We start from the raw sequence: 12,065 nt of genomic DNA, 5'->3' as shown, positions 1-12,065 counted from the left end.
TGTAGAATCAGGTACAACTAACTCAAAATAGAGAATCAGAAAAAACAGCGTTTGTGCTGGCTTTGAAGGATGGGTGTAGGGATTAGCTTTTCTAGACAGACAGGATGGGAAGGCCGTGCAAGCACAGAGATCAGGCCTTCTGAAGGCTCAGAGGGATGTAAACTCTCGTGCTGTGTGGTAAAGGGTGAGTAACTGCATGACTGGCCTGAGGCAGGAGGTGGGACTAAAGGGTGGCTGAGTCTCCCTTGCCCAGGGTCTTGTGTGCCATTTGAGGCACCAGATGGTTTATACCACTTCCTGTTGGCTTTGCCTCTTGAGTACAGCAATGCCCTCCCTATTCATAGAAGAAATGGATGGACTTTTGAATCGTAGGGGTCTCCTCCTGTAGTCATAGCTCATGAGTTGTTATGTGTAAATTGTTTGCTTTTTCTGTGCCTCAGTTTTTCCATCAAATTGCACATCTTCAGCTATACTGAAAGGACATGTAGTTTATGAAGCATTGAAAGTATTCTCCTTTTGGGTTTCTTCTTTATATAGAAAAGCAACTGAGGTATAGTTGTAAAAGGAAATTGTTTGTTTTTATCTTATTTATACCTGTTTTGACAGCTCCCACCTTCCTCTAACTTATTTTTTTTTTAGCTATTAGTTTTATTTTATTTTTTTTAATTTTATTTTATTTTTAAACTTTACATAATTGTATTAGTTTTGCCAAATATCAAAATGAATCTGCTAACTTAAAGCCAAATTTGGAGACTAGATTCCTGCTTCTTTCTAAATTAATGGAGATAAGGAATACTAAAGCACCAGCATTTTCTGAACAGATTTAAGGCTCTAGATGTTTCTTAGAAGCTAGTCAAAGAACTAAATTGATGTCACAGGTATCCCTGAGTTAGATCCGGTGCTGAATAGTCTGGTTGGAGCCTAATTCTCTTCTTCCTTGTTTAATCTTCATAAACAGTTTGGACTGGCACTAAGCCAGTGATAGATGTTAGGGAGTCACAAAACTCCAGTCTGTGTTTTAAGAATAAGTAAATTAGATGTCCTTGGTTCTGCCCCCTCCTCACCCCTGGCAGCCACAGCCAGATGTCATTAGTGGTGTCTTTTTCACTTTAGGAGAAACCTTCTGGTCTCTAGCATCTTCTTACTACCTCTCAGTGAGAGGCAGGCAAGAGGTGAATAATTCTCTTTCCCCAATAACTTCCAAGGAGCCTTCCTTTTTCTGTAAGCTCTGCATGGCTGAACTGCATTCACCTCTTTACCTAGAAACCCACAGCAGGTGTCTGTACCAGATGCTGGGAGCAGAAGCTGGCATGTTTTTTGTTTGGGGCTTTTTCTTTTCAAGATGGTATGAAGTTTTGGAGTCACTGCGTGCAGGTTTCTTTAAAACTAGAACTACAAGGAGGGAGCTTCAGAACATGAAGAAGGTGGCCAAAGGCTGAGCTAAGACTGGGATACCCTAAATGGTGACGTCTTGGCCAAGGAACAGTACTCTTGTGCCTGTCCTATTTGGGCCTGGGACCTAACTGTGAGTGGTTGTAGGTTCATTAAAAAAAAATAAAAATAAAAAGACTTCTTTAGCCAGAAGCAGGGGTATTAGGAAAGAAAAAGACTTCCTTACATAAATGCCTCATTCCCCCACTTCTTAGTACCACTACCAATTGTTCCCTGTAGGTTGTAATGTGGTTGTAAAACAGAAAAGTATTTTGTTTCCTTGGTGAGTACATGCCTCCTTCCCTCCCTGGTTCTATCAATTCTATTTAAAGGAAAGTGAGACTGAGCGTGAGAAAAACAGTGTAGAGAGGGAGGAGCTGACAGAATTACAGAGAAGGTAGGCAAAGAAGCATTTCTCAGCTGTCCGTGGCTGCTAGATGCATTGGTTCAGATGCTGTGGGGCAGTGTACCATATTATCCTACTTCGCAGATACTGCCACTCAGACAAGGACCGGTTAAAACCGACCTAGCTGCCAACTTTGCCCTGACTTTCAGGGCTATTCAGGATTAGCACCTAAGCAGCTGTCATAGTGATACCTGCTTATGTGTTGTACCTAAAATAGGAGTCAGACCTACATATATTATTTCAAAGCTTTAAAAAAAAAAAAAAACCTCTGTTAAGTTTAGTTATTCCCATCCCCTTTTTACAGATGAAGAAATTGATATTACAAGAAGTTCTTAGGCAATGGTCACACAGTTAGAAAGGATTAGAACCCAAATCTGTCAGGCTTAAAATTCTGTGCTTTTAACCTGCACACTACATACTCTCATTCTCAGGAGATGGAAGGTCCGTATCTTCCAACATCTTGGCTGGCAATAAGTAAAGTTAATGGATGGAATGGTGACAAGCCAACAGGGATTTGGCATTTTTATCAGAAAATGTTGTTTTCATTTTCTTTATTGAATGCCAACAGCAGTTTGTATGAGGCCGAAGTCGAGGTGGAACTTGCCAGGAAACTGCCTAAGGTGGAATGAACAGAAACTTCTCTCCCCAGACAGGTAAACATTAGTTTACTCCCTGGCTTTGTGGAGCCAGCAACTGCCATCGCCTCTTCTGAAAGAGCCACTGTTCACCCAGTGGCAGGTGCAGGCCAACTGTTGCCATGACAACGGCAGGAGCGGCAAGCAGTTTAATTCCAGAACTGATAATTAACTGGGGGGTGGGGTGGAGGTGGGGAGAGAAATGGGGGGATAATTGTTTCAGGAGGGAAAACTTAGCAATTACCAGCAAGCTGCACAGATAAAAAGGCCAGGCACAGACACCCCAGCTCAGCATGCCCCTGGAGCTCAGCACTCATCCCTTCTGGTTAGGAATTTTTGATAAATGAAAATGAAGGGTCGAGTCCCCAGCCAATCAAGACTCTTTAACTACCAAATAAGGAAAAAGGAAGTTATATAGGCTGTAAGAAAGAAATGCAGGGGGCCAGATAAATGACTACCCTAAATGACATCACCCAACCAGCAGCAATCCAGAAATGTTATCTAAACTCTGCAGGAGGAATTCATGCCTGGAGATAAAACAAAACCCACAAGGTGTACCCACTGTGAGCTTCTACTTCCGTGGATGGAATCCGGGAGAGTAGCTTATTTTTACAGAGGTGATGGACTTGTTAAGGTCATTGATCATCATGGCTATTCATCTGTCAACTCCCCAGAGACCGCAATAATGAACGTGAGCTAAGCATTCCACATGGATCATCTATCTCATGTAATCCTACAGCAGCCTGGGACAATGGTGCTGTTCTTATTCTCATATCAGACTTACACATGTTCAGTGCTTTACCCAAGGTCACAGAGCTAGTAAAGCAATGTACTGAATCCTATTATCCTATTGATTTGTGTTTTTAAAGTAAAACCTACAGTACTCTGTGGGGATGTCATGGTCCCAATCTAGAGTAAAATCAGGCTTAAGTAGATGCAAACAGTTTACAATAAAAAGGACAATATTTTTTTTCTAGTAGAATAAAGATAAGCTACAAAATAAAAATTACTAGATAAGCAGTGCTGGAGAATGTCCTGTCGTGGGTTTGAGATCTGTCAGACTCATGGTTCACAGATTAGCCCTGTGTCACAGATCAGCTCTGATCAGATGACCTAAGTGTGAGTCAGGATTTCTTCCAGACTTGTTCTGTGGCTCAGGGCAGGTTAAGGCTTGGATGAGGAGCTGACATTGCACAATGCAAAGTAACTGTCCAAAACTCCTCTAAAGATAGATTTTCACCAAACTTCCATGCTTTATGTATTTTTCATGGGAAAAATGCCATAGCGTATATAGCAAGACCTCCCTGTATTCCAGAGTATGTGTGTATAATGCACATACATGATATGAGAGAGAAATAAATAAAGAGTTGGCAGGGGGGAGGGGAGAGGGAGAAAATGTGGGGAAGGGAGAGAGAAAGATTTTACTTTAAAACAGTGAGTCTCAGTGAAAGGAGAAACATGACGTTCATGCAGTACCTACAGCGCATTGTTCCAGGCGTTGTTCTTTGGTGTGCAGAATATAGTTTTCAGCAAAGCACTCATGGTCCACATAGCCCTCAAAGAGCTTATACTCTGAAATCTCAAGTAAAGACTGAAGAAGGTAAATGGTATGTAATTTAAAAACACATCTTAAAGAAAGCCATTAATTCTTCTCTTAAAACCTATTACAAGAACTAAAGCTTGCCCAGTCCTTCTGGCTAGTAGGAAAATGTGTAAAAGACAGAATACAAGAGAGACTTAGATTGATAATCACTGCTTAAAACAATGAGCTTCCCTTCAGTTTGTCAGAGATTTGACAAACTAGTAAGTTGATGTTGCCTTTGCAAATGAAACAATTAATATCAGAATTTGGGAGCTCGACTGACACAATAATTTTGCTGGAAAATGTAATTTTGTCTGCATAATGGAAGCGGGATTACTTCAAGGAGATCTCATTAATGTGCGGTCACCTACAAAAAGCAGTGTAACCTTTCTTATTAGATTATTGCAGGGTCATGATGCCAAAGGCAGTTGGAATAATTCTCAGTCTTTTGTTCTAAGAAAATAAATTAAGCACTGTCTAGGAGTCTAGATATAGAAATGGAAATCATTGAAGACAGAAAAACAACATAGTCACTCATTCTGAAATTTATATAACCTTTTTTTATATTTCTGTAGGTTTCATTCCACTTACCATTTATTAAAATAAATTATATCCAATGTCTGTTATGTGCCAGGCAGTGCTAGATGTTGAAACTGTCATGGAAATCAAAAGCCAAAACAGTCCCTTTTTGCTTGGTGCTTACCTTATAGCAGTTGGTCTCTCCTCCCCATTTCAGAGCCATACATCTGTTCTCTGTTCAACTCTCCCCAGTCTTAAAGAATCAGCACCTTACTAAAAAAGATGCTCGTCACGTGCAGTTATAAATGGAAATCCCCCAATCCTGGGCTTCCAAGTATATTAGACTGAACACTGATAATCTGAGTTGTTGACTTAGTCTTTTAAACTAGGGTTCTAGGATCCAATAAGTCTGGCAAATGCCGCTTATTTACCCAGCTCTTGAAGTTCCACAAGTACCATGGCATAATAAAGGCTTTAAGCACTCCTATAAATAGTAAGACTGACTTACTTTGTTTAACCCAGCATTCCCAAACTTCTTGACCATAAGAATCTTTTATCCCCTATCACATAAATACCCTTTAGCACCAGTGTTCCTCAGCTGGAGGAATGTGGCTCATCGTCCACTAGATATTAAGAACTGTTGCTGATGAATTGCCATCTAGAAAGAGAGTATAAGAGACGAAAGACAGTTGTAGTAGGAGTCCGCAACTCTTAGGTTGAAATCTTGTTGTATTTTTAAAAAGCTAGGTCTTCTGAACCATTTCTCTACTGTTATTAATTTATGTCCAATACAAATGGGAGTGTAGCTATCAGAGGTTCAAATAATGGAAACGGATACACCTTCCTGGGAAAAGAAAATCTGAAGAGGGCCACTGGGAATTTTTTTAATTGACATGAAAATGAGACTTGGATGTCCGTGATTCCTTTCAAAAATAACTTATCTATCATAAATCAGTTTTTTGTTCTTCTGGTCTTAATAACATAATTCCTTTCACTCTTAACAATAAAAAAGTTGTAATTCCTACATATCCCAAGCACCCAGCATATTATGTAGTACAGAGCAGACTCTCAGATATTGGTTGAGTGAATGACTGAAACAGACAATGACACGGAACGTTACTAAATACAGCGCAATACGGAAACGTGCCGTTTTTCCAGTTTTAGGTCAGTGGATAAAGTGAGTGTATCCCTTTGTCATATGATAGTGCCAGGCTTAATCACAAGTTGAGGGAACCAAGAAAATTTATATGTATAGAAGTATCTTTCAAGCTGTTACATGCTAGGTCTCTGGCGGATTCATTTTGATATTTGGCAAAACTAATACAATTTTGTAAAGTTTAAAAATAAAATAAAATTTAAAAAAAGAAAAAAGGATTCTGTGTGTCAGAGATTGCCCCAGTGTGACCCGGCCCTAATGCCAAGTGGATTATATACCAGGATTGCAGTATCCTGACTTAAAGAGAGGAAGGCCGTGAGACTAGGATGTCAGGTCTTTGATAGAACTTCTCTGTCCTTCATTTTGTCATCAGTCATTTAGGGGCCATAGAGCACCCATTCTGTCTGTATTCACGATTGAGACAACATATGTGAATAACAGTATATAATAAATGCAAATAAGAAATGTCAATGATGCTCCATGCCCTTCCAAAGTATAAGCATGAAACAAGCAAAATGACATAAGGATAAGCCTTTTCATAATACTATTTAAGACATAACCTGAGGTTCATATCTGAATTATTTAAACAGACATTTATCAGAAGTAACAAAAGAAACAGGTACGTTACCTTTGATTCAGCACCTTTACAATTTACATGATATACACAGGTGGCTCAGCAATAAATAATCAGCCTGATGAACAGGAGATGTGGGTTTGCTTCCTGGCTTGGGAAGATCCCCTGGAGAAGGAAATGGCAACCCACTCCAGTATTCTTGCCTAGAAAACTCCATAGACAAGGAGCCTGGTGGGCTACAGTCCACAGGGTCACAAAAGAGTTGGACTCAATTTGGTGACTTAACAACATAGACATCTTATTTCCTTATTCAAACAAACCTGAGATGTAGTTTTGCTTACCCCCATGTTACACAGATGAGAAAGTTCAATGACAGTAAGTGATCTGTTCAGGGTCGCCCAGCTAGAAATAGAGGCGCCTGGAGTCAGAACTTGCAGTAAGGCCTTCTTGTTCCCTGTCCTGTGCCTTTGCCCTCACAGCTGCTTTTGTTCAAAACATCGCTCTTGCTTTTCTCCTCCCTCTCCAGTGTGTTCTACCCTTGACTTCTCCTTCTCAGTAAATGGCATCATCATGTCTCAAGCCAGTAACCTAAGAGTAATACTCAATATCTCTCTTTTCTTCACATTCCACATCCAGTTAATCAATAAATTTTGTCAGATTTACCCTCACCTATACATCACATCCAAGAACTTCTCTCCGCCACCCACTCTCCATACTGGTCCAGGCCACATAATTTCTCTGCAGGCATTCTACTGGCATTCCCTTATGGCTACTCTTACTCATCTTTCCCCTCACTGTAACCGCCCCCTGCTCCCGCCCAATCCATTCTGCACATAGATACTGAAATGTTCTCTTGGGATACAAAGGAGGTCATCTAATTATTTAGAATGCCCCAAGATGAAATATATCATGTCTGGAGTTTGCTTCGGAATCCCCTGGAGGAAGAGGACCTATAAAGTCACACAGGAGGGGGTTCTACCATCCTCACGCCTGCTGTTCACCCCCGTCCTCACTGCAGCCACACAGCTCTCTCACTGTCCTTCAGACAGAGGGGACGGTCCTTCACTTCAGGGCCTTCGTGCTTGGGGTCCCTTCTGCCTGGGTGTTCTCCTCAGAGCTTCACACGGCTCATTCCCTCTCATTCTCTAAGCCTCTGATGAAATGTTGCCTCTTCGGACCTTCCTTCCTTCCCTCCCTGCTTTGGCTTTCTGCTGTCCTTGTCACTACGTTAAAATGGATTATATATGTAACTTATTTTTCCCCCCACTGGAAGTAAATGTCATGAGGGCAAAAGCTTTGTCTTTTTCACCACTGTTCTCTCAGTGTCTGGAAAGTGATGGGCACACAATTAATCTGAATAAATAGCTATGCAAAACCTGTTTTCGAAGTTGTGGAGAGAAGTCTGGTTTGGAATAGGAAAACCTTAGATTCACTGGGCTATACTGTCAGTCTGTCACCTGGTGCAGGTCATTTACCTTCAGCCGTGATTTGCGATCTGCTTTTGTTATCCTCCAACAGCCTGTGAGTTTGTGAACGGTAGCAGCTGAACTTGGTTTTTCTTCATCTTAGTAGGAGCCATAGCAGGTCTGTTATACTATTCGCTAACTGTATACACGAGCAATACTTAGGCACTTTCCAGGCTTGGAAAATGACTGACCTGGACTCGTGGACCCTTGGCTATTCCTTAGATGATAATGATCATGGCCATAATAGCAAACATTGATATAAGGCCTTACCACGGGCCAGGCGCTGTTCTAAGAGTGTTACGTGTCATGATTTCATTTAATCCTTTTGCTAGCCCCATAGGGGCAGAGGCTGCTACTGGCCCCATTTTCCAGATGAGGACAATTAAGCACAGAAAGAGTACATAGTTTGCCCAAGGTCAGATAGCCAGTGAATGATTCAGAGCCAGGGTTTGAACCAAAGCCATCTGGCTGTGGAGTCTGTATTCTTAACCAGCTCTTTCTTCTGCCTTTGCAAATCTTCAGTGTAGGCTTACAGCAAGATAGATAGATAGATAAATAGATGATTTAGTAAATAACTATTTAAAAAAATAAAAGTTCAGCTGGGTGCATCTGCGCTAAAGAAGGCTTCTAATCTAAGTATTCAAGGCTAGTTTCTTGGCTCTTTTCATTTAAAGCTGCACGCGTGCCCCGTGTGCTCTGTGTGAGCCTTCTGAGAAGGGTGGGGATGCAGCAGTGAGAGCTTTGCATGGAGTACACTGTGCTGTCAGGACCGTGGAGAGACTCGGGTGGTGCTCTTTGCCTGTCCTTGGCGAGCGATGGGCTGCAGAGGGGCCTTCACGTCCATGGCCGCCCTTTGAGCTGCGGACTTGTGTGCCTTGCGATGATGAAGTTGGAGAATGGTGGCCTGTCTGAGCCAGCGTAGCACAGGCTGCTGTCTGGAAAAGCAGGGTGTGAACTCACATGTATCACTGTGAGATAGTTCCCTAAATAGGGGGTTTTTGTGCTGACTCTTGCTTTTCCAGCTGAAGCCTGACTGTTTCCTCTTTCTTCTCTTAAAACAATCTTTCTAGAAGGCGTTTCCCTTCCTACCTGCCTTTGAGTGACAGGGCTGACATCTGGGAAAAAGGAGAAGTGATCTACTTCTTTACAAGTTACATCTCCATCAGACCTGAAAGTTGTTTAAAATTCAGTCTTTGCCTGTGGAGCTCTTGAGTCAAGGTGAGGAGTACTCAAGTCAGCCTTCTGACTCCATGAGAATTGGAAGTAAAGAGTGAACTCTTGTCCTGAATCAACCAGCATCAGTCAGTAAAGACGTCTTTAGGATGGACTCTGCCTGCAACTAAGCGGAAATGGCAGAGGAGGATATATGTGTGTACTCCACTATTATATATAAATAAGGGACTTGCACATCGTGGACTTTGGTATCTGAGGGAGATCCTGGAATCAATTCCCCTGTGGATACGGAGGAATGATGTAATATACAAAATAATCAGACAGCTTTAAGATAAAACATTCATTAAAAACTGAGTGTGTGTTTTATACTCTATCACTTTAAGAGTTCAAAGAATCAATGTGATGCACTGGGTAAAGAATACAGGCTTTGGGGTCAGAGGTTCTGGTCAGAATTCCAACCTCATCACTACTGGCTATATAACCTTAGCCCCACTATTTCAATTCCTTAGGCCTTGGTTTTCTCATCTGCCAAACAGAGATGATAACAGTATCTAAAGTTAAGATTAATGAGAGGATCAATGAGATCATTCCGTTAAAAAAAAAATCTTTTGAGTGCCAAATCTGAGCTAGGCACTGTTCTGAGTGCATGGGATATGGAAAAGGCCCCTGAAGTCTCAGTGGCAACAACAAGCCTTTACTTCTCTCACATACTGCATGTCCCCTGTGGATCAGTTTTAGCTCTCTGCCCACTTCTCCTTCATTCCAAGACCAAGGCTAAAGAGCAGACCCCGTGTAGGACAGGCTGGCTGGCAAAGGGGAAAGAGCAGTGGCAAAATGGTGCAGCTCACCCCAGGAGAGCAGGGGCTCAGTTTTGAGTCAAGCGACAGAGGGAGAGAAGAGTCCGGAAGGCTTGCAAGATGAGAACGTTTTTGCGGTGATTCAGATGAAAGAGCTTGAAGTTCTAGGCTTGGATTAGAAGAGTGGCCATGCAGAGAAACCAATAGGTGGGGAAACATGGGATGGGGACTGGCGAGAACTTAGTGAGTGGCCGCATTTGAGAATAAAGGAGGAAGACGGAGCTCAGTCAGGAGCACTGGCTTCCAAGGCTTGCTCTGCCTCTACCTAGTTATGTAAACTCAGGCAAGTCATTGAACCATTCTGGGCTTTGAGTTCAAGGTTTATAAAATGAAAGGCCTGAGTTTGATGTGGCCCCTGAGGTTCCCTCTAGCTCTGTCCCTTTCTGGCTCTAAGACTCTGAAGTCTCTGTCTTAGGAGATCACAGACCACTGGGAGTGGTGCTCATGAGAAGGAAGGTTGGCTTAGAGAGAAGGTGTTAGAGTGACTCCAGTTTGCATCTGTCTCATCCCATTGGGTTGTGTGCCTTTCCTCTTTGATTTTGCTTAGAGCCCTCTTTCTTCTTGGCTTCATTTTGAATCCAAAAAGAAATAGTATTTCTTTTTCATCTCCAAAGCGGGGTCCTTGGAAACACATAGCACCTTGAGGTCATGGGACTAAGTAGCCTTATGGACAGTGTTTCTCCAGCATCTTTTGGTATCCTGGCATCTTTCTATCCTTCAGCATATTTCATGTTATGATAGCACCTTCACAGTGTCAGCCTGGGAGTCTGTTTGAGAGGATCCTTATCCCCCCTGCCCCAGCCTGTCACATACCACACATCCACACAATCAGACATTTCTGCCACTCTTCCTCCTTCTCTAGGGCATGCTTCAGCCTCTCTTATCCTGTACTCACTCTCTCCCTTGGGAAGAGGAGTAACTTGTCTGATTGGTGAGAGTCTGGCAATTATTTGACCTCTCCTCTCAGTTGCACAGGGTTAATGTGTTAACAATCACTGCCCTGAGAAGACAGCATGGCCATGTCTTTCTCTCTTCTCTTTTGCTTTCTTGAATCGCTGGGTTCAGGCAGGATGGACCTTCCTTGCTCTTTGCTCTCCATTGAAATAAGCAGACTAGGAGGAAATTGTCTCTTCTGGATGCAGATAGGTCTTTGTTCCAACTTCCACATCAATGACTAAGTAAATTAAGTCACTCCTTCCCTGGAATTCAGATGTCTTTAATAATTTAGTGGGGCGGGGGGCGGGGGGCGTCTTCCCTGGTAGCTCAGTTGGTAAAGAATCCGCCTGTAATGCAGGAGACCCCAGTTCGATTCCTGGGTCAGGAAGATCCCCTGGGGAAGGGATAGTCTACCCACTCCAGTATTCTTGGGCTTCCCTGGTGGCTCAGCTGGTAAAGAATCTGCCTGTAAAGTGGGAGACCTGGGTTCGATCCCTGAGTTGGGAAGATCCCCTGGAGAAGGGATAGGCTACCCACTCCAGTATTCTGGCCTGGAGAATTCCATGGACTGTATAGTCCATGGGGTTGCAAAGAGTCGGACACAACTGAGCGACTTTCACTTTCACTAATTTAGTGGGAGAGGTGGCAGGAGGCACCTACTGTAGCTTTAGAAATCTCGGCACTATTAATTGGGTCTCCACTAACAAAACTAATACCTTGATTATAGTTTAGTTCCTGAAGTCTCTGCTCTCCTTGTTTGAAAATATAACACAGACCCACTATATTAATTGGGTCTCCACTAACAAAAGTAGTACCTTGATCACAGTTTAGCTCCTGAAGTCTCCGCTCTCCTTGTTTGAAAGTGGAGAATACAGTGAACACGTGACAGCGTGGTCTTCAGCAGAACCCTTTCAGCGTCACCTCACACTTGGTAACGGCTTCTTGTCCCCCTCCCTCAGCTTTGCCCGTAGGAAAACGCAGCTGTGAAAGAGGGTGCCAGCTTATTATGCATCATAAGTATTGCATCAAAGCCGAGTTGCCATCAACCAGTGTCTGCCTACCCCATAAACTTTGTTTCCAGGAAACTGGGTTCCCTCTTATATCCTGATATTTTTAGCCACTTCACCCAAAATGCTGGATTCAGTGCTCTTTTCATATGGTCATTTTAGTTAAATGACTACTTTGAAATGTCAGTATTAAATTAATGGTACAGTCTAAGTTCCCAAAGATGAGAGTTGTACTTAATTGTTTGAGGTTTTTAACCTCCTTCCTATCTTCCACTACAGCCAGTGTTTTGAAATATAACGTTTTAACAAGCAGGTGTTTAAAT

General features: G+C 42.5%; 1 protein-coding gene across 7 annotated transcripts in view; it reads left to right on the top strand.

Annotated features, from left to right (window-relative positions):
- The window catches only part of TRIM44 (tripartite motif containing 44), a 114,105-nt gene that overhangs the window by 64,234 nt on the left and 37,806 nt on the right, over positions 1 to 12,065 (top strand). For 2 of the 7 annotated variants that reach the window (XM_044929253.2, XM_044929255.2), the window contains one exon: positions 2,406 to 2,490. The exons of 3 other annotated variants lie outside the window; for them this stretch is intronic. In XM_044929253.2, the coding sequence (XP_044785188.1) occupies positions 2,406 to 2,466 (61 nt within the window). In that variant the 3' untranslated portion in view covers positions 2,467 to 2,490. Of the gene's footprint in view, positions 1 to 2,405; positions 2,491 to 8,839; positions 10,029 to 12,065 lie in introns of those variants that run through there. 2 more of the 7 variants (XM_025266220.3, XM_006062347.4) reach the window with 2 other exon arrangements.

The sequence above is a fragment of the Bubalus bubalis genome, chromosome 16 (genome assembly GCF_019923935.1).
Source record: "Bubalus bubalis isolate 160015118507 breed Murrah chromosome 16, NDDB_SH_1, whole genome shotgun sequence".
Classification (NCBI taxonomy): Eukaryota; Metazoa; Chordata; class Mammalia; order Artiodactyla; family Bovidae; genus Bubalus; species Bubalus bubalis.
This window is presented reverse-complemented; position numbering and strand designations above follow the sequence as displayed.